The 21,895-nt window shown below is 40.6% G+C and overlaps 2 protein-coding genes across 5 annotated transcripts in view; both read right to left on the bottom strand.

Annotated features, from left to right (window-relative positions):
• Positions 1 to 1,116: 1,116 nt before the first annotated feature.
• ndufa7 (NADH:ubiquinone oxidoreductase subunit A7) lies at positions 1,117 to 3,504 on the bottom strand. The gene is made up of 4 exons (XM_044200584.1): positions 3,370 to 3,504; positions 3,045 to 3,094; positions 2,121 to 2,258; positions 1,117 to 1,338 (listed from the first exon to the last, which is right to left on the bottom strand). Exons 1-4 carry the CDS (start codon positions 3,418 to 3,420, stop codon positions 1,251 to 1,253), a joined length of 327 nt encoding a protein of 108 aa, XP_044056519.1. The 5' UTR covers positions 3,421 to 3,504; the 3' UTR covers positions 1,117 to 1,250.
• A 1,189-nt stretch (positions 3,505 to 4,693) lies between these two features.
• mast3b (microtubule associated serine/threonine kinase 3b) overlaps positions 4,694 to 21,895 on the bottom strand; it is a 38,437-nt gene continuing 21,235 nt past the window's right edge. For all 4 annotated transcript variants that reach the window (XM_044200577.1, XM_044200578.1, XM_044200580.1 and 1 more), the window contains 21 exons: positions 20,129 to 20,204; positions 19,537 to 19,746; positions 17,758 to 17,859; positions 17,002 to 17,134; positions 16,432 to 16,499; positions 15,783 to 15,874; positions 14,789 to 14,997; positions 14,485 to 14,623; positions 13,982 to 14,114; positions 13,683 to 13,848; positions 13,276 to 13,377; positions 12,729 to 12,851; positions 12,302 to 12,414; positions 11,973 to 12,139; positions 11,534 to 11,655; positions 11,185 to 11,385; positions 10,532 to 10,758; positions 10,245 to 10,367; positions 9,997 to 10,133; positions 9,203 to 9,387; positions 4,694 to 8,960 (listed from right to left, as the gene is read on the bottom strand). In XM_044200577.1, coding sequence (XP_044056512.1) covers positions 7,873 to 8,960; positions 9,203 to 9,387; positions 9,997 to 10,133; positions 10,245 to 10,367; positions 10,532 to 10,758; positions 11,185 to 11,385; positions 11,534 to 11,655; positions 11,973 to 12,139; positions 12,302 to 12,414; positions 12,729 to 12,851; positions 13,276 to 13,377; positions 13,683 to 13,848; positions 13,982 to 14,114; positions 14,485 to 14,623; positions 14,789 to 14,997; positions 15,783 to 15,874; positions 16,432 to 16,499; positions 17,002 to 17,134; positions 17,758 to 17,859; positions 19,537 to 19,746; positions 20,129 to 20,204 — 3,916 coding nt within the window. In that variant the 3' untranslated portion in view covers positions 4,694 to 7,872. The remainder of the gene's footprint in view (positions 8,961 to 9,202; positions 9,388 to 9,996; positions 10,134 to 10,244; positions 10,368 to 10,531; positions 10,759 to 11,184; positions 11,386 to 11,533; positions 11,656 to 11,972; positions 12,140 to 12,301; positions 12,415 to 12,728; positions 12,852 to 13,275; positions 13,378 to 13,682; positions 13,849 to 13,981; positions 14,115 to 14,484; positions 14,624 to 14,788; positions 14,998 to 15,782; positions 15,875 to 16,431; positions 16,500 to 17,001; positions 17,135 to 17,757; positions 17,860 to 19,536; positions 19,747 to 20,128; positions 20,205 to 21,895) is intronic.

Here is a 21,895-nt window from a genome sequence, read left to right as displayed (position 1 = left end):
CGTCACGGGCGATACCGGTTTTACTTTTCAACGCCATTATAGTTTCTAAATTACATTAATATCGCCTCTGCTGTTCATTTATTTTAAGCAGTTGTTTTCTGATTTGACGTAGAACACGTTTCATAATGCACGTTTTTAAAATGATGACTTGGCTAGTATTTTAAATATTAAAATACTAATCATATGAATTATGTTTGTTACCGGGCTCTTTTTAAAAAAACATTTCCTAAACGTACAAATAAAATCAAAAATGTTACTCAATATGTCAGCATGACCTTGAAATATGAACATGTTTGTTACTCACTACTCCCAAATGGTGGGATTTAACTAAGCAGCCTACCTAAGAAACCAAGTACTGTACTGAAGTGCAAACTTAAGGTACTTGTAAAGTATTTTCTTTTCATGCTACTTCATACCTCCACTACATTTCAGAGGGAAATATTGTACATTTATTTGACAGCTAGTTAGGCTACTAGTTACTTTAAAATGTAAGATTTTTGCAAACAAAACATATAAAGAACTTATATGTGCAAGCAAGAAAGACTACATGTTTGAAGAGTATTGTGCCCCCAAACCTAATTTTTATTAGACACATTTGATTGATTTGGGACAAGCAAAAACTCAGAAAAAGTCCTATTGGATATTAGTGGGGTGTAAAACTAAAAGTATGATTGTAAACACAGCTTTTATTGACTTTAACCTCATTGACAAATACATACACCCAAAAGACTTGTTTCTTTCCATATTCAAAATATCAAGTTTTACAAACTATGAAGTGTTTCTTGTCTTTTGAAATTGAAAATGTTTTCTTCTCCAAATTGGGTCTTGTCAACGAAGCTTTAGCTTTGGACTTTGTGAGGCTGGACTGTCTCATTTGTGGAAAAGGAGCAGGTTCAGCCTGGCCTTTAGTTTCTCGCCTCTTTAGGCCACAACCCCTTGGAGGATCCAGCTGCTAAATTGGCACACATCTACATAGTCCTCCTCGCTATTCCCCTTCACCTTGCACCCAGTATTTCCAAACTATCTATCAGATAGCGGCAAGTCTATTCACACAGTTGACACTGATGATTCAAAACCCATTTCACATATATTCAATAACCAGTTGGACAACAACACTTAAATAGAACACATTTTATTCACACTTTCTATTGTACAGGATACAACCAACACATGCAGTGGTCAGGCCTCTACAGCAGGTTTGGATGGAGAAATTAGGTTGTTGATGCTGAAGTACGGGTTAGTCCTGCTGCTCAGAGGTACGGCTGGTCTGTGGAGAGTGGTGGCTCCTTATATACAGCACCCGGGGTCACTGGAAGCTTTGGGGCTTCAGCAATTTGACTAGAGGAGATCAGAAAAGTCAAGAAAATACAGCAGGTACTTAAACATTACAATATTTCAGTTATCAGGGGCTACACAGATGCCATGTAATCATCATCATATATCTAAGCATTGGAGCATCTTTGGCAGGTGTAATCACACAGCTGGATTGTTGTGTGTCGCAAAAATGTGCAGAAATCTCCGATACACACCCATAGTTGGATTTAACATGGTAAGAATGCCCTCTAAAATTGGTGTATTCCACATATCTTACTGCAGCTACACTTGTTCCAACTATGAATATAACTGCATTAACATAATCTGATTATGATTGTTCACATGGGCCCCATCTTACTCACATTACTGCCTTCATTGTGTTGATTTACTTCAGGTCAGAACAATATTTTTTTTTTCAGAATCAGTCTGCTGTCACACTCAAACCCAACACTTCCTGTGCTGGTTTTTCACAGTAAACCATGGCTTTTTGACATAAGTAACTGCAGGAAGTTGGTCTAAATCTAGATTTGGATATTTTTCATCGTTTTACACAAGTAACTGGTTAGCTAGATGAGGAGCTGCAGGTGCTCATTGCAGGAAAGATCATAAACAGAAATCAGGCCTCTGTTATTTAAATAATGGATGCGTAATCCAGCCCTGTTCATGAGGTTTGCTTGCTCTGCTTTTTACCTTAATCCTGCTAAGGTAAGATGATCAATATATGACAGTTGTAATAATCAGAGTAATGTCCTTATCTGGTTATAGTCAAACTATTACCATACATGAAAATGTATTGATTGATTTACCTGCCAGCTGTGAGAGCCTTATGTGAAGACATGACGACAGTGGCGGGTACTGACTCTCTGCGTCCATCTCTGGTGTAGTAGTAGTTGCTGGCATACTTGTGGCTCGGGCCTACTGGCAGCTTGGGTGCTGGCTGTGTCCTAAAGAAAAAAAAACATTGTAAACACAATTTACCTGCATGTCTGCTGGGGAATAAAAGGTCTACTTAAAGCTTTCCACAAGCGATATCATCACCTAAGATGGATTTTAGTGCTAAGTTTTAGCAGAGCCAGTACTTTCTCTCAGGCTGCATACAGATTCTGCACCTTTGCTGGGATTGTCAGGCCCTAAATTTATCGTATTGCATTTTTTGCATTTGTGGGGGCATGTTGTTTCAGGTACTGGTAAGATGATGAAAGAGGATGCAGGATGGTCCGTTTGAGTAATAGATCCGTGATTTTGAGAGCTTATTGGATGCCAAAACACGGCACAGTGGTTTTAGCATTAAACCTTAACCAAAAGTATTTTATTAGATTGACTGGAACTTGTTGAAAACATTACATAGTCTGTTAGCTGGGTAGCAAAACTGATACATGCGTAGTGGCAAACCTGCTGGTGACGGCACAGTCAGCAGTAAGTATATTTCTGCTGTGCAGTGCAGCCTAGTGTTTCAAACATAAGCTGCCATCCTTCCCTTTGTCAATTTAATTGTATTGAATCTAAAGTGATGCAGATCCAAACTTGGACGTCGAGGCAGGTGTGCTAGTTCCTGCTCTGACCCGCCAGGTAAGATAACCTATATCAACACGTCACTTAAAAATAACTATTAACTGGGTTCTAGGTGTTCCCAGAGACAATAAAACTGTCTTTAGTGCAGTGTGTAGCAGCACTGTGGGGAAGCTAAATTAAGCTAGCTGACAGGGTAACACTAATGCACGAAGTCTTACCTCTTTGCAACCTCCTCATATCTCAGCTGTAGTTTGGCTTGCAGGTCGTGCTGAAAAAAGAAACACCATTGGATTAAACACTAATTACTAATAGTTGCCGAGAAACACACACAATCAAAACAGACTAGCCAATTGTCATCTTCCTTTACATGTAGCTAGCTATCATCCAACTAGCTCGACTGGCTCGCTCTTAAAAGCTAGCAAGAATAGGCAACTTCTGCCCGTTAAATTAGCAAGTTTGTTACGACAAATCCCCCGGAGATAAACTTGGTTCACAGTGCGTCCTGGCTCGGATATAAAGTTTGTCTGTGGTTGTGTTTCTTACCCCAGCTAAAAAATTTCGAAGCCTCTGAATAATTTTGGTGGCAGTAGCCATGTTTGCTGTTGTGAAGGACACGAGACTTCTTCTGTTACGTGAAGTTGACGTTACGTTTCTCAGCGCGTTACTGACACCTGGCGGTCTGGGGAGAAAACTGCTGCACCACAAACGGATGGACACTAGCCTCACGTAGAGCATCGCAGCTTTAAAATGGTTAATTGTGAAATGTAACTGAATCGATCAACAGGAAATTTACGCCATTGGTTCTAGATCAAATAATGACATTTACTTTAAAGGCAAAAAAGCAGCTCAATAGCACCTTAGGGAGGAGGAAACATGAACCAGTATTTCATAGATAAAACAGTCTCAAGATACCAGTTTTGAAAATTGATGCTTTTGATTTTCCAGCCTCAATTCCTTTTTGATTTTACAACATATATATGTCAGTGCTTGTGAATATTTCTAATTGATTTGTTTATTTTGAGCCCATATGGGCTTACAAGACACTAAGCAGCTACAACAACCAGGATGGCCACATGACAAATCATAATACACATTTCCACAAATTCAAAAAGAGAACATTCAAAACATTTAATTTTCATGACAGAAATGTCATATTATGTTGGATACAGTGTTCTCTGCCTTAGTTGCCATGCATTTTCTATAAATCTTGCTAAGACAAAAACCTCCTCATTAAATAGCGAACTTCAAGCAACCAAAACGAATAAGGGTTCTTCAACTGAATTTTTTCAAACAGATGATTCCTCAAGTCACTGTACCTGGGGCAGTGGAGCACAAAATGAAACTCATCCTCAACAACACCAAGAAAATATTGCAGAAATTTCTCTTGACCCAGTTAAATATCTTTTTGGTCAGCCTTTCCACCGGCAACTGGACAAGTCGGTTCCACAGCCGAACTATTTCACATCTCTGCTTTACAAGACAATAATAAAGTGAATGATGTATTAAGTAGTGTGGCCAGTATTTAGCAAAATGTTCAAAGCAAATTGCTGGCAAAAATGCAGCATGTTGTTACCAGATTACTGAAATTTTAATGTTATCTGAATTACATGTTTATTGTAATGTTTCTGTAAAAATGTATTATGTATTAGCAAATATTTCATGTCAGATGATTGCATACAAAGTAAAAAGTGTGACAATGTGTGGCTGTAAAACATCTTTCTCAAACTTGTTACAACCTGCATATTACCTAATTATTTTCCCAAGCAGAGCTGTAAGAGCCACTGACTGGGACTCAACCAAATTCTCTGTGTGGTAAATAAACAAGTACATACAACTCAAGCACCAGTGGAGTCAGACTAAGGAGGAGTCAAAGAGAAATACAAATTTTATTTGTTGCACAAGAAAACACAGTACAGGGCGACACCGCCGGTATACCATGCAATCAAGTATTACAGATGTGTGCTTGTCTCATGCAGCATGCACTGAACAGAAGAGTCCACAGGAGAACACGTGCACATGTACAACAGTTTGACCTGCCAGTTTGTTCTTAAGAGTAAGTTTAACACCAGCTGAGAATCTTGTCTTTGCTGACCTCCAGTGGCTGAAGTTTTTTTTACCTTATAGCTGTCACATACTGTCACAGACTTGAAGCCTTCAACCAGTAGAGACCAATCAAGCACTGACTACATTTACATTCACATAAGAAACCAGGTTATTCCTAGAAATCAGGAATACATGCACTGCAACAAGGTTTCTCCTAAAGCTTCTGCCATATCATTTTGGAAGTCTGTCATATTTTGTGTTAGTGATGTATTCTTTAACTATAAGTGTGTGAATTGTACAAATAGTGTTAAATCTGCTGTTTTAGTTTGTCTGATTTGTATCTTATTTTATTTACATGAATGTACCAAGTATGAGAAATGATTTTTAAAAACTCATCCCTCTGCAGAATTACTTTCCCCGTATGACATCTTTTTCATGCAAATATGCATATGCAAAAAACCCCAAAACATTATAAACCAGGTTAAGCGAACACATGGCCAAGAAATCTAGCTGTGTTAATCAGGTTTCCTTTCATCCCTCAGCTCAGTTAATAAAACTGGGTTGCTCCTTTTACATGACATCTACGAAAACAGGTATTTTCAAAATGGTGACGAGAAACCAGTTACTTAAGTGCATCTAGAAACACTAAATGCTTCTCAACTTGGTGCTAAATTACTCTTTATGAACAGTTTCAAAAGAACAAAACAAAAACAGATATGTTACGTCTATACGTGTTGTTTTCTTTTTCACGGTATCAAAGAGGGTAGTTTCCTCATATACAGCCACAGGATATAAAATGTCTGTACAGTACATAGCATGTTTGTTCATTGTAAACTATTCTGTCAGACTGCAAAAATAACTGGGCCGTCCACCGACATAATCTCACTGTGCTGTTCGCTGACACGACAGCATCCTGTGAGGTCGTCATCATGAGATTTAAGGACTTCTTTTAAAAGGAGGAAGAAGGACTTCAGGAACACATCAACAATTCTGATGATTTATAAACAGAAGACTCAAGAGAAAGTTGGTACAAAAGCCAGTAACAGCCACTGACAAAGGAGACATCACACCTCAAATTCCATCTCTGTAGTGGGAAAATGTGAAGTACATCCAGTCTACTGGATGTGAAATACGGTTCTGAATCACAGCAAAGTTTTTTGTAAAAACAGCCCATTCCCTCAAGTCAGATTTCCTAAAATCCCGGTTCCTCAAATTGTCATTGTGCATATGTCCTTCAAAACATTTAGAATCATACACACCATTGTTATCAAAATATACATCAATATTTGTACAATACAAAGACATAAAACATTTGTCCAAAGAAGCCCTGGGTTTGGATTCACTTTACCTTCAATATTCACTTACAAAATTCATGTCAAAATACATTAGTGCACTTTCTCCCTCGATGTAAACATCACTACACAGTAAATAAAGTAGGAACAGGTCTTTTAGGCAAAGTGTTTCTTACATGCTCATGTGAAAAACGACAAAAGCTACTGTTTCAGGAAAAAATACATGAGGATCCAACACATTTCCAGGTAAAAATGTCTTGTTACTATAAGTAAGGAAAGACCAAAAAATAAATACTAAAATGTTTTAAACAAAAAGATATTCATTCCCTCCAGGCTCTGAAGAAGACATCGACTTTGATTTGGCTGCTTAATGTTTTTCCTGCTAATTGCATGCTTTGAGTAGAACAGGTTATTACAGCGAGACGCAAAGCCATGCTGAATCAGTGTTTACAGATGTCAAAAAGTGAGCAGAACAAAAGAAAACTCATTTGAGATACCTCTATGATATGGTATCACACCTAGTCTATATCGAGAAGCCACAAAGCAGAGTGTGTCATGTTCTGCAACATCCACAACTTCATCCTCAACTTAATTTTTAATGAGATGTTGTCAAGATTGCAATAACAGTGGAAAAAACAACATACTTAGAAACATCTTCATGTGGAGTTGAGATTACAAACACAAATGATTTCAACTGACATTTCTGTCTTCAAAGATATGGCTTAAAGGATACAGCACTGATATCATGGCACATAATACCCTTTTTGAGTCAGCTTCATAACAGATTGTACTTTAAAGTCATACTTAGACAGTGTCAGTGTGCAATATTACCCTGTTCTGACTGGTTCCACATTTAAGAAGAACTACGCTGTGACCATAAATTCACACTGCAAGGAACATGATCAACAAGTCAGTGGAAGTACTTTTATTTCTCACAAATCGAATGAAGTTGTCAGAGAAACATGGGCCACACAACTAATCTTTTCATGTCTGTCTTCTGTCAGACAACCATAATTCTCTTCCTGCCTGCTAATAAGTGCTCGGTAGCTTTGACGTTTTCTTCTAGGATGTAGTGCTATTTAAGGCCAAAGCAAAGCAGCAAAAACACCAGTACTGTAGTTGTAGTCTGGCTGACAGTTGATCAGAAAATGACAAATCAACCATGTAGCTCACAGTGTGAACCAAAGGTCATTCTTAGGTTTATGGAGATCAAGATAATAGCAGTATTACACTAGTGGAAGCTGAACGGTTCAGATCTAAACTGACACTGACAAGGAGGAGAAAAAAAAATAAAAAAAATAACTACAACTTCAGCTTCTAAAATGACTTCTCGTACCTTTTGGTCCTTCAACAATTATGCCCAGCATTATCAAACTAGTCTGTACCATGACAATTTATTTAAAAAATAGACATTTATAAAATAAAAATAAAACAATCCAGTCAAAATACATAAAACCACATTTTATGGATACAAAAATGCTGAGCCTTGGCTATTCAACCAATGAGATCTTCCCTCTTTCCCAGTTTGCAAATGTAATAAATAAGACCAGAACATCCGCAATGCCTTGAGGCAAATATTTACAATTACAAAATTCAAGTAAAATCTTCTCCCACTCTCTCTCAGCCAGACAAGTTTGTAAATGAGTTTACAACTTTTAAAAGACTTGAAAGAAAATATATGAGCAGTTGAAATGAGTGCAGTGGTGAGTTGTCACTTTTTCAGATGCCCTTTTTGTGAAGTTTTCTCTCTGCACTCAGTCTTCTCTGTTGATTGTCCAACCTGAGGACCAGCAGAGGTGGTTTCTGCTGCCTGACTGCAGCTGTTGTCAGTGAGAGGACATCCTGTCTGTTGCAGTTGAGATGAAGTGACGCCCACCTCCAGCTCGGGTTTCTCATTGGTTTCCTCTCCATCTGAACACGGCTCCCACTCATCCTGTTCCTCGCTCTCCGTTGAGCCCTGCACGGCGATCTGGGGCACCAGTGTGAACCTCCTCACCACCGGAACTTCTAGCTCCACCTCCTCGCTGGTTCGGGGTCGAGTGAGCATCCAGGCCATCCTGTGCTGCTGTTGCTGCGTTTGGCCACTTGGAGCTGTGGTGGTCACTGTGACCGTGGTGCTGGTTTTCTCCTCAGGTTCGTCAAAGCTCACCTCCTGCACCGCCTCCTGTTTCTTAAAGGAGTCTCGCCTCTCTGATAGGTTGAGCTTTCGCATCACGACCAGCTGCTCTGATCGTTCAATCCCAGAGTCCCTCATCCTCTGGCTGCAGATGTATCCCCCCAGCCTGCTGTGATCGACCCCCATGTAGGAGCCTCCACAGGCACCCTCTGCCTCTGAGTCACCCAGCAGGTCCCCCTCACCGTAAAATGGCACTTCCAGTGTGTGCCTGCGGGGGGCGTACGACTTCTTGTCAGCATGATACACACAAGACAGCTTCTCAGCTGACTGTACCCTCTTCAGTAGAGGAGATCGAGGTGGCTCCCCGCTTCGGGGCCGGACAATGTGTCTAACGATGGTGGGTGGGGACAGGGTCTTGCCGTGGTAGGTATGAAGGGTTTTGGCGAAGCCTGAGAGCGGAGAGGGAGAGCGCTGTGGAGAAAGAGGCTGGGTGGAGGATGAGGAGGAGTTGCAGGCCAGGGGGGAGGGGGGGATGTTGCTAGTTGACTTCCGGCGGCCCACCTTGGTGTAGCGCTGTGTGCTGAGTTTGGAGCCCAGGCCGTGGAGAGAGCTGGGCCGGATGTGTGCAGCTGGGGAACTGGGAGAGCTGGAGCAAGGAGATGTGCTCTGAGGGGAGTTATTGTCTGGGAAGCAGAGGTAAAACTGTTTCAAATACTGCACATCACAAGTTGCAGAAACCTCAATATTTTACCATATTTATGCACAGCCAGTTCTCTAAAATATGCTCACAATGGCACCATCTGTGGATGTTGTGAGATTCATAATGCAACTATAAAGCCTCTACTGGTTTTCAGATGTTAAAGTCAATAACCACAAGAACCATTTAACTTCATCAAGAATAATTCTGAAGCCACACTGAGCTCACCAAAGGCCTGATGGTCGGGTGCGGGGCTCCGGCAGGGTGTGGAGGGGCCGGGGGAGAGGCTGTGTGTCGGGGAGCCTGGAAGACTCTCACTGGAAGAAACTGAGTGGTGGAGACCTGAGGAAAAGCTGCGACTGCTGTGCATCACCGTGCTCTGCTTGGACAGCTTCTTCAAGATGCTTCGTCGCCTGGAAGAAGAAGAAGAAGAGTCAGATATGTGATATTGTGTAGCTCAGTGAGTTGAGCAGTGGCACTGACACCAAGTTTGGGGGTATTCTGTGTGTTCTGATGGCCCCGGAAAGTATTTAGGATACGGTAAATCCCTGTTATTATCACAAAATCAACATGCATGTTGAATTTTTAAATGGATTAATTGCCTTTTATTATTTCACAGTCAAGTTAAATGCTTTCTGAATTTTAAAAATACATCCTAAAAATGTGTATGTGCCAAATATTAAATTTGTGCCAATGTATATATAAATTTAGATTATTATTAACAATAAAAACCTATACATTTTCAAAACACAAAATTCTTAAAAATAAAACAAGTACATAAAGCTGCACAAGGGAAAATACTCACCAGTACAATACAACATACTGTGCAGTGAATGTAATCAAATTGTGGCTATTAAACTTCACTTAACAGTGTATAACACTAGAGGGAGACACAGCACTGACTTTTGCAGGTTAGCTTTTCTGACACATCCACCAATTACCAAACTCACAGTAGTAAACAAATGACGAGTAACACTGCAGAGCTACAGGAACTGACAGCAAACCAAACCTGGGATTCTCACCTGTCGTAATTATCTCTCCTCTTGCTCTTCTTGCTGCGACGAGCCATCTTGCCTTTGTGTTTGGTCTTTCGAGCTGGACCCACTTTGATTGACGTGTTCTCAAGTGCTATGGTCTGAAGCGCCACCTTGCTGCCACACTGCACATTTCATAGGAAGCAAGGAACGATTCATTTGTGTTATGGGCAAAACAAAGCAACTTATCAAACTAAGTGACAACCTGCCACAGCAGTCTGAGCGAGTTGCTGTACCTTCAGTAGCAGTTCTATCATCTCAGGGTGGACCAGGCCTTGGACAGACTCTCCATTCACGTGGGTGATGAGTTCTCCAGTGCAGAGACCTGCCTGGTGAGCCGGGCTGCCCTCCTCCACACTCTGTTGGGGAGAGGAGGTTCATTTGAGCATTACATAACCACCTTTTTATACCTCTCTCTTTTGGTTTAGTGTCATCAGAGTAAAGCACATTACTTAACATGGACACATGACATTTAAAATGCCTAATGACTAGTTAAAGCTGTGTGTCTTGCGGTGACACCCACCGACACCATGTGATGCACCGTGTAGACATCGCTATCGCCCATGTAGACACGGATGGCCTGCAGGGTGAAGCCGTACTTCTTCCCTGAGGTGTGGATGACAATCGGAGGCCTCAGGCTGCCGGGACTGAGCGACAGGTCCCGGCTGGGGGAGGAGTCACGGGACGAAGGGTTGGAGGACAGAGAGCGTGGGGAGATGGGACTGGGCTGGAGGCCGCCAGGCGTGTCATCTGAAACAAACACAGGACTGTTTTCCTCTAAATATGTCGACAGAACAATCCACAGCTTCCTGCCTCAGAAAGGGTTTTTATAAAAAGTTATGCTATGAATAAAATATAAATAGTAAGTTGAGCTATGAATATTTCTGTCCAAAAAAGGTCTAATTTTTCCCCCCTGACCATTTCAGTAACAGATCAATTACTTTCATTATTACGTTTTAAGGCCTGTTTTGCTTTAATGATTACAAATATTAGAAGATATTACAAGCTTAGTCTATGTATCAAGAAACCTGTCACCATGCTCTAGATCAGCATCTAACGTTTTGATTCCACTTGAATCACAGATTGTAGCAGTAAAGGTGCTCTCTCTGTGCGTAGCACTTAACACCAATGGCTCATTTTCTTCTGCTTTGAGGTGTTGATGATAACCTTCTGTACCTGTAGTGATGATGAGAGACAGGGCTGAGACAGAGGCTGACTTGGGAACCTTCCCTCCGAAGGGAAGCCTCTGTCTGTCCGGCGTCTCCAGCTGGTTACCGAAGCGTCGAGGGCCTGCCAGGTCCTTGGGGGATGAGTGTTTGGCCCCGGTGCTGTTACTGCGAATCCTGATCCTCCGAAGGTTTGACACAACCACCTCAGCTGCAGGTAACATAGGTTAAAAGGTAAACAACATAAATATGCGCACTGTTAATGCCTCTAATAAATATGCTCACTGTTGATGCCTCTAATAGAAGCACTGATACATGTTGTGAACAGACGTGTCAATAACATGTCAGTCTGGATTTACCTTCATCGTCAGTGGAGAGGGCAAAGCGGGGCATGGTTTCCAGGCTGTGGGTGCTGCTCATCACCAGAGGACTGGTGCTCCTCTCAGACTGGGAGGAGCTGGAGGAGGCCCGAGGGCGAAGGCTACAAACAGCCAAAGACCAGTTGGACGGGTAAATCAGCTGGTACAAACAAGAGTCCAAGTGACCACACAACATACAGACACCAACTTAACTGCTTGCTGTTTTTTCACAGATACAAGAGAATGCTTATAGGGCGGGTCAACCATTCATTTCATAGAGTTTTTCAGCAGCAATTCTACATGTAACCTAGCAACAAAGTGCTAAACAAAATGAGAAATCAACAAAAAGCCTTAAGATGGCCTCAAAGCACAAAAAGCTATGATATGAATATTAGCAGCTTATGATACACAGTATGACACATCTGACACCTGTGCCTACCTGGCCATGCGTCCGGCATGTCTGCGCTCCACGCTGCCCTCTGCTGGGCCCGGGGAGGGACTGAGTCCTCCCATGTCCCCGCGGTCCTCCTTTTCCTCACTGTGGCTGCGGTCAGAGGAGAAGCTCAGGTTGGACGGCGTTGCCAGATGTTCTGTGCTGCTGTAAACCTGAGAGGTTGAACAGGAGAGAGGGTGTGAAAAAGAGAGCTGAGTATTAAAGAGCTTTCAGCTTTCAAAAAACTTGCAGCATTATTTCTATGGATATTTACAAAGGGCTGACCACTTTTTGAACCTCCAAAGCTCTTATCTTCCAACACATGTAGCCCGTACCTTGCTGAAGCGATGCGACCAGGAAGCAAACTGTCTGATTTCCAAGGAAGACTCTTCATCATTGGTTTCCTCATCCTCGTCAGAGGCCAAATGATGGTAGCGCTCTGAACGAGCTGAAAACAGGAACAGGAGAAGACACTCAAAGTTTCAGAGAAAGTCACACAAAGAAAACTGATAGTAAACTGAGAAAACAGATTTTATAAAATATCTGAAGAAAATATGTGAAGTTTCCAACTGATATACATTTGTGCATCACAAGAGAGGTCTTAAACAGCCACCACAAATGCTATTCTTTGCTGTCACACTAGCAGATACAGCATTGTGGTCTAATGTGTGTTAAATGTGGGTGAAAACCCACTCTTAAAGCCTGAAGTCAGGACGTAACACTAAAGAGATACAATTTTATATAATCTCAACTGTAACCTACTGTCGAAGTAGCTGGTGTCGTCCTCCGCCTCCAGCTGAGGGATGAATTCTGCTTTCTGCCTCAGGAGTCCATTCCAGTCCAAACCCAGGAAGAACGGGTGCTGTTTGACCTCTGAAGCTCCACCTACAACCACACAGCCAATCAAATACTGGATTAATTTTTCAAACATTGTGACGTCAAGAGTTCAATAAAACTAAATAGGCAAAATATATTTAATACAAGGCCTAAAATTAATTACATTTCTTTTGACAAATAGGTGTTTCTTACATGTATCTCTAACTTACAGTATCTCCCAAATGTCTTTACTTGTAAATTAAAAATGTTCTCATGTAATTTTTAAATTCTGGTTTTACATATATACTTTATAAAGTTTATTAATATAATTATGTTTATGAGAAAGTCACCATTTTAATTTCCCTGCTGCTACAAAATTGTGTACAGAATTTTAGGATTGAGAAAAAAAACACCCTCATTTTTCAGTATCAGCCTGTATCAAACACCATCTGCCGCTTTTTCATGTGTTAATCAGCAGTAAACTGAGCAGTACCAGTTCCTAGTCGGTCTAAAGGACTCTGACTGAGCAAGCGGGTGATCAGGTCCTGGGCATCAGCAGGCAAGGCATCGTCTCCTTCTGGCCAAATGATTTCATCTGCAAAAAACAGAAAAACAAGCAGACAGATAATCAGAAATAAAAGCATAAAATTAAAAGTAAAATAAAAGTGTGTGTTTGAAACTTCAAATACAAACTCTGCTGGTATTTAATCATTTCCATATCTTGGCCTTTGGCATACAACATGACAATGTTTTCTGTGCAAGAAACCTTTTTATATATTACATGATACATATTACTTAGAGAGATCTCTATTGTGTGATACTGTTTTGTAAGCTAAATGCAATGATACCAAGTTGGACATTTATGCTTACAAAGATTTGCTCTCTCATTTCGGCGCTTACCACTGACAACTTGTCCAAAAAGCTCTTCGGTTGTGTCTCCAAAGAACGGAACACAGCCAACCAGGAATTCATAGAGGATGATCCCCATCGCCCACCAGTCCACTGGCTTCCCATAGCCCTGCCTGAGGATCACCTCTGGGGCAATGTACTCCGGAGTGCCACACACCTGCACAAACAAACCAACACAGGTGACTTTTTTTGTTTTGAGAAACAGCTTCCATAATCACAGCTGGCAAAAAGTATTGTTATTTGTCTTACATGCAAAAACACGCTTTGTGTTACATTCAAAACAGTCTCACCTGTTTGTCAACAAACTCTCTTGTGTCTTTCTCCATGTGACCCTCGTACAGGTTGGTGGTCATGTTCATCAGGCCAATTTTAGATAGGCCGAAGTCTGTCAGCTTGATGTGGCCCATGGATGTAATCAACAAACTGTTGGGTGGAAAAAGACAAAAAAATAATCCAGCATCAACACAAGCAGTTTTCCAAGGGTATTTTACTTTTGAATGGTCAACACTTTCACCAAATTCAGCAAATGCAAGTGCCCAGATTGAAATATAAAAGGAGGACTGAAAGAAAGAATCTGGATTCTCTATCTGCCTAATCAATGTCCAGACCATTTCTGTTTTGTAATTTAATGATGTTTAATTTAATGAATCCTAATGAAAGCAAGAGCGCTGGGTCAGAGCTGGGTCATACTCAGTACATTTCCAAAAGAGTAGCAAGTATTTGTACAGACAGTGCTGTTCTCATGCAAAAATCTTAAAACAGGAGTGAAGTGGGAGTTGGTTTGTGTTCTCACTTGTCAGGTTTAAGATCCCGATGCACAATACCATAGTTGTGAAGGTACTCCAGGGCCAGGACTGTTTCAGCAAAGTACATCCTTGTCATTTCTACAGGCAGTGGGCCCATGTTCTTGAGCAGGTTGGCACAATCTCCACCTTAATGAAACAGGAAAAAGAAAATCATAAGCATTTTTAATTTCTGTTGCAGGGAATCATTTCTAGTTCTACATTACTACTTATTGTAAGTCGCTCTAGATTAGACAAAGCCAAATGTTTAAATAGCAAACACAGATCATTCACAGCAGTCTCTCTCTACTTTACCTTCCACATACTCCATGACCATGCAGAGGTGGCGTCTTGTCTCAAATGAGCAGAACATGGAGACAACAAAGGGGTTCTCAGCAAAAGTTAGGATGTCTCGCTCCACAAAAGCCTGCTGGATCTGGTTCCTCAGGACCAGGTTCTGACGATTTATCTTTTTCATGGCAAACCGTTGGCGGGTCTCCTTATGGCGGACCAGATACACAGCCCTGAGAAAATCCACATTAGACCTATTATCTTCACACTTAACAGTAAAACAGCTTTAAGGGATATTCTCATTGAAAACATGGGCAAAGACAGGGGCTGAAGTTTGGGCAAATTTTTCACTGGTTACTTGCTGCTACTTTTAAGTAGAAGTGTAACTTTTACTTCTAAGATTTAAGATTCCCTTCATCTTATTAGAGAGGATAGGACATCTCCGCATGAAGTTGCCTTTGCTGTCGTGATCAAAACATGGCCACCATTCTAGCCAAAATGTTTTTTGCCACTCTTCTTTTTGAAATGTTCCCATTTCTCGCACGGGGTAACTGCACCAGTCTGTGAGCTGTTTTCTGTTCTGACTAAAAGTCTGAAGGAGTCATGAAGCTCCTCGTCTTTATTAAGCCTTGGTCACAGAATAACGCAACATGCTGCTGCATAATTAGTTGAAAACTACGGTGTCGATATTCTGGATGTTTGATCAAAAGGAGTTAATTACTTTCTGACAAGTTAATTATATATAATGACTGAATATAGTGAACACTTGGCAAACATGCTATGGTTTGCTGAAAAGGTTTCATGGAACTTCTGGCATGCAGTAGATTTTCAAGGAATTCCTTAGTGAAATATTCCCAGCAAGGAACCCTAAGGTGCCTTTTGACTATATTAAGTTATTAAGTTTTTGTAGCTCTTGGTTTAAAAGAATAAAACAAGTTTGCAACAAATCTTTTGGAAAAATAATAAACAATGCAAAGAAAAAGCAAAGAAAGCTGAAACAATGGCTCTTTCTTCTTACCCGTAAGCTCCATTGCTGATGAGTTTGATCGTTTCAAAGTCACTCTCGAGAGGTTTCCTTCTAGTTGGTGTCAGCGTCTGTGGGGCTTTATTCTACAGAGAGGAAGCAGAAACATGATGTCAGTGGCTGTTTATGGCAAAACATTAGTAGGATTATTAGGGTTATTAGAGTATAATTAATGTTCCGGGGCCTGTTCTGCAGTCTGCTACATGTAGTACATACTGTGGGCCAACTTGTAGTGCAAATACTGAACACACAGTTTTCACATTTTGTCCATATATCTGAATTTGGGGCAATATAAATAAAACCGACTTGACTTACATATTTGTTATGATACTACCCTAACAAACGTTCTCAGATTTCAGAACAATTTTGAGATTTACTTTCACTTTTTAAAATGTCTTGGCTTCCTGTAGCTTACCTAACAAAAAGAACACTCTGATTTAAAATATTTATGGTATCCTTTCACACTAAAATAGGTCACTGGAAACCACAAAAAGGTGACTAAAAAACAATTTAAAACAAGGGACACGTTTGAGTTTAGAGCACATCTATTCTTTTAATTTTTAATCTTAAACCATATCCTCTTCCAATATCAAACACTGTGCGCCCTTACAGGTAGTCAGTAATAATAAAAGTAAAAGTTTACCTCCACATTAGCATCTGGTTCCACTGACACTGAAGGACTGGCATCATACTGTTCAAGCTGTACCATGTCTAGAAATGATGAGAGAGAGAGACTGTTTAATATTACTGTAAAGAATCTCCCATTCCATTAACCCTTCCTTCTCCTTTTCTGTTACTCATATATCATACATAGTTAGGAACTTTTTGGTGTACTTGATGTTCTGTTTTACCATCTGATGGTTATCATGTGTTGTAAATGTCATTTAGCTGTACAGAAACTCATTGCTACAGCATGTTTATGTGGCAGTAAAACTTTAATGAAATTTTTAAACTTCTTGAAGCGACTGAACCTGAATTTCAGGCTACACTCACACTGCAGGACTTCTTTCCCCAGTCAGAACTGCTGCAGCTATTTATATATTTTTTGTATGTTTGTTCATAAAGGCCTATTCTAGGATGTAAGTCAAATCCTATAACAATACAAAGTGACACCAAAAGACACATGCACAGAGTAACAATAATAAAACACGTGTCTAACGGGTTTCAAACACATTTCTGTTCAGCTTCACTTCATGGCAGAAGATTCCTTTACCTTCTAATGGGTCCCGTGTCAGACCCAGCTGGCTGATGATGTACCGCGGGATGTCCGTCTTGATTCCCTGGCCGACTTTGGCATGACCCTCTGCTGCCTCAAGTAAGTGATAAAACTCTTCCGGGTCAAACTCCTGTGAACAGCATCCAAGTCTCATTAATGTGGACTGGCTGAAGCCAATATCCTGCCAGACTGAACTCAAAGCAGGAAACAGCAAAAGCAGGTGTTTAATCTGTATCAGTGGCACAAGTCAAAGGCAACTGTAGTCTTAAAGAAGTTAAGCCTCTCATTCAAGAGGCTTCAAGTCCAGTCGCTTTTGATTTATTACTAGTAGTTATCCTGTTAGCTGGATTTCTGGAAAATTTGACTCTAGTGGTAGTTAACCCCACATGTGGATATTTTTGGTTTAATCTGTGGAGGTTTTGAGATACAATGGAAGCGAATGGAATTTCATTTGTGATGCTCAAAGCATTAAAATACACACATTTAAAAGCTCAATAATATGAAGCAATTACTCTGGATAATCCATAGATTTCACTGACAACTTTATTAATTGGGAACGTTTAACGTTGAAGGGGAAATAGTCAAAGCTGAGTAATATTGTCCTTCAAAGATCATCAGCTTCGTGTTCTGGTGACACACATCCACTTTCTAAGGGAGAATAAAGGTCAGACTTAACGTGAACTGACTTCTACCCGTTTCAATCAAAGTAAACTCATTTTTAATTAGGAAGAGATTTTCTCCTCCTCAGCTTACCAGACACTCCAGGAGGCGAGCCGGCCGAGAGATTATGATGAGGATCTTCCTCACCAGCTGGATGATGACGGTTACCTCCTCGCTTTCGGAACGCTCATAGGCCTGGAAAACAGTATGGGAGCAGGGACAAAAAAATGTCAAGTTTATTTATGCAGTACTCTTGACCATCTGGCTCAAGAAAAAACACCCAAGAGAGGACAAAACACATCAACATGAATTAAAAATCACACTTTATCATCAGGAAAAACAAGCAAATAGGAATGGTGATGTTGAAAAATGTAAATATCATGATACTTATGACCAAATATGGTGCTATGTTCAATTTTGCATACAATTCAGTTTTTGCACAATTTGTTGTGCTGTGGAAGTATATTAAAATAAAATTATTAAAATAAAATTATAAATAATATTTTCTTGTAATATAAAAGAGAAATAAAAGTAAAGGAGAAAAGGAAAAGCTGTGATTTCCATGTTGCCACATTCTTTTCCACCTTAAATGTTACTTCTTCCACCCCTGAAAAAAGATTCTAGCAGAAGCACTGCTTAGCTGCATGGTATACCAGAATTTGTGTCCAAGTCATAAGCAGTCTTGTCTTGACTAGAAAGTCACAAGACCAATTCCTCAAACAGCTGTGTGCCCTACTATTGAAAACACAGAATCCTCACATGCTCACTAAGTTGGGAGAATCTGGTTTAAGTGGTAAACCATGTGTTGAGCACTTTTATTGTTTCTGTTCGACAATTCCCAGAGATCATCTTCTATTTTAGATTTTCTCTTCATGAAGTCTCTGTAGGTGGTGCTCTTCCAAGAATATTCGCTGTTCATGGGAACAAGCTAAAAGTTCTTCTGCTTAGTACAAACTATCTGATGTAAAGGTAAAACAGAAGAGCTGTTGCACACTCGAGAAAAGCACTTACAGGCATGTAGACAATGAGTGGAGGTTGACAAATAAATAAAAAAGCTTCTGCACACTCTCAAAATTTTGAAAAAGTTTTTCATAAAGTTACTTTTGTTGCAAAGATCAAGACGTAGTGCAGAAGAGATTTTGTGATTTTGGCAGCAAAGACTGAAAAAAAAAAAAAAAAAACATGTCACCTTCTGTACACCAGAGGATATTTCCCAGCCAAGAGCTGCCAGATAATAAATGCTTATAATTTTACGGCTTTTACGAACTGAAAGTAATTTGTATCACTACATACATGAAATCACAAATGAAGAGCCACAGAGAATTTAGATGACTGAAAATGTCATTTTATCCCTGAAACTGTTACACACTTAAAAAAAAGTGGCCTTGGCACAGTCTTCGGGTTTGTGTGTGTGTATGTGTGTGTACGATAGCATTTGTTCCTCTGTATGGGAACAGACTTATCAGTTCAGCTGGAGGTACAGCAAGTCGGCCATGCCTTCTGTCTGACAGCATGCAGAGGAACAGCAGAAGAGGTTGCTATAGAAACTAACATTTTATCACAACACATGAAATCTGTGACAAAAGTACCTCTCACCAATTTCCACTACCAGATCTACTGTGTGTGCCTTTGGCTATCAGACGGTTATTGAGTATTGCGCCTAATTGCACATTTCACCCGGCTCGATCAATCCCCTTTCATAACTTCATCACATCCGAGTGTCCGGATGAAGAGTTCACATTTAGTAGCTCATCAGCTGATGCAGAATGATGTAGTTACATTTTAAATTTTTTTTGCAACTATCAAAGCAAATTTTGACCCACATAATTTCTCGAGTCCTGCTAGACCCAAATCAGCTGGCTGTTTCCCCACCTCGTGAAGCAGCTTCTCCAGCTTCTCCTGCAGCTCAGCGAAGTAGCGGGAAGTAACCAGGCCTGTCTGGGACTTGTCCAGGCAGTCTCTGACCAGCTCAACCAACTGGTGCTGGATAAAACCGAGCACCCCGTCAGCCAGCGGGAGGGAGCTGTCTGGAGAGCAGTGGGTGATAATCTCAAACAAGCGCTCCTCCATCTGGGCTGTGGCCTGCAGGGAGGACAAGCACACAAACACACAGTTAAGGCATTTAAAAGGACCAGTACTAGATTTTTACTCTCTGCAGCACCAAATGTCCATAATATTTCTGTGGGTGGATTCATACGGTTGTTGGTCATTACCAGTGATTTAACACATTTGTTAAATAAGCCACCTGCTAGGATTTGAATTTGCTACAAAGGCTCAGTTTCCATCCTATACTCCATTTCCATCCTATTTTTAAACAATAAAGCCCCTACCTACTGAGTTTCAAGACAATTCAGATTTCACTATGTCTACAATATGTCTTTCAGGTGGATTAACAATCAAACTTTGTTGTGTGCAACAAACTGGAAAAAGAGAAATGTACAGTGTCTTTGCTACATGAATGTACCTTTGGAAAACGTTCTCTGTAAACATGGTTCATCATGACAATCTCATTATCAAAGGAGATGCTCGATCGCCCGGGGCTGCAACAGAAACAAAACAACAGATTAGTTAATTTTAATTGACCAACAAATCCATTTTGATTTTAACCAATACACAATCAAATGCTTCTCTTGTCTGAGCCACTAAGCTAGGATATGGTGTGAAAGTGGTTATGTCATCAAGGCCATCACGGTTATTAGAGATGACTAAAAGTCGATTCAGTTCAGCCAACCCAAACATACACACATCAACTCTAAACTCATAGTTTGGGTTTGACTGAAAGGGTTTTTGAGGTCAACATCTACATTAGTACTTTTGATCTCAATCTGTCAAAAGCAATACTGTGAGCCAACATTCGATTTCAGAATCTCTAAAGCTGGTAAAGCTACAGTCAGAGTGGATTTCACTGTCAGGTTTTGATGTTTCTCTTTTAGCTTTTTCTACACCGACAGCAGATGTTTCTTCTGGCCAAACCGTGTGAATCATCAACATCACTAAATCATTTATTGCAACACCACTTCAGTATTTAGGCTGATGAGATGGGTGTATTTTCACAAACAAATCTTGGTTGATGAAGCTTCAAACAGAACAGATGGAGAAAAAAAACTATCACATGCCAACAGGCTCCCTAAGCCATTTTTTGGTCATGAAAGACGCCTCTGTTTAACTGGATGGCTGCTGCCCAATACGCACTGCTGCAGCTCACCGTGGCTCTCTGCATCAGGCCCCCCACCCCCCTAAACCACCCCCACCCTCGACTACAGTTCAGCAGCTAGATCCCTGAGGCGCTCTGTTAGCTACCATGCCCACGCACGGCACACCATGGTGCCAGAACACAGAGCACTCAGGCATCGCACAAACATCGCAGAGCAGAGCCAACAGACAAAAGTTGTCAAAACCACACAGCTCTGCAGTCAGATCTCCACCTGCCTGCAGACCAACAGGCATGTGTAATCAATCCGAGGCACTTAAGACACCAAATGCTGCATTTTCTTGTGAATACAGACATCTTGACATCTGACAGTCTAACAGTACATACTGACACCAAGGACCTCACGAACAGCGCAAAACATGCAATCGCTGCCCAAAGTTAACCTAAAATGTCATTTTCCGCAACAAAGAGGTAGTTAATCCCTTAGGAAGGATTACTGCATTTAATCTGTATAAAATATAACTTTCATTAGTTTAATGACAGGCCAAGACACAATATAAAACAGATGTTTAGATTCGGTTTAGACTGGGTTGTAAAAGAAGTGGTTTTGATGGGAATATACAAGTTTTGAACACAAATCTCAGAGTGGATCAATGGCGTAAGTATAGACACTTTAAAAAGGAAACATTTTGTGTTTGTTTTACAGTTGATAAGGCTAGGTAAACAAGTAGAAAACACTTGCAAATGGTACGGACAAGCTGGTTGACAAGTTGAGAGCCTTTGATACATGTCGGCAAAGCCTTAAAAGTGAGGCGAAATTGTTATCATGGATTATGATATCTCAGTTTTCAACTCAATAAGTTGCAGTCCATGTCCTTCTATATTATTACTAGCTATAAAAACAAACATCGGCATGAACACGTGCGGCTATCCCACACTTGAGAAGATGTAATCATCTAAATCTTTGATATATTGCGCAGTAACTACCTTGTAAGCACTTTTTTCCTATAGTAATATTTAGCATTACAGAAGGAAACAATCCATTTGCTGACAAGACTCCTTCCAGTGCAAGGTGAAATC

Source organism: Siniperca chuatsi, linkage group LG6 (genome assembly GCF_020085105.1).
Source record: "Siniperca chuatsi isolate FFG_IHB_CAS linkage group LG6, ASM2008510v1, whole genome shotgun sequence".
Taxonomy (NCBI): Eukaryota; Metazoa; Chordata; class Actinopteri; order Centrarchiformes; family Sinipercidae; genus Siniperca; species Siniperca chuatsi.
The sequence above is the reverse complement of the archived record's forward strand: the minus strand, read 5'-3'. Positions and strand labels throughout refer to the sequence as shown.

Excerpts from the sequence above, each read along its gene's own strand:
- ndufa7 (XM_044200584.1), bottom strand. The coding sequence starts at position 3,420 with ATGGCTACTGCCACCAAAATTATTCAGAGGCTTCGAAATTTTTTAGCT. Across the intron at positions 2,259-3,044 it reads TATGAGGAGGTTGCAAAGAG|GACACAGCCAGCACCCAAGC; the intron begins GTAAGACTTCGT and ends TTTTTTCTTTAG. Across the intron at positions 1,339-2,120 it reads AAGGCTCTCACAGCTGGCAG|TCAAATTGCTGAAGCCCCAA; the intron begins GTAAATCAATCA and ends GATCTCCTCTAG.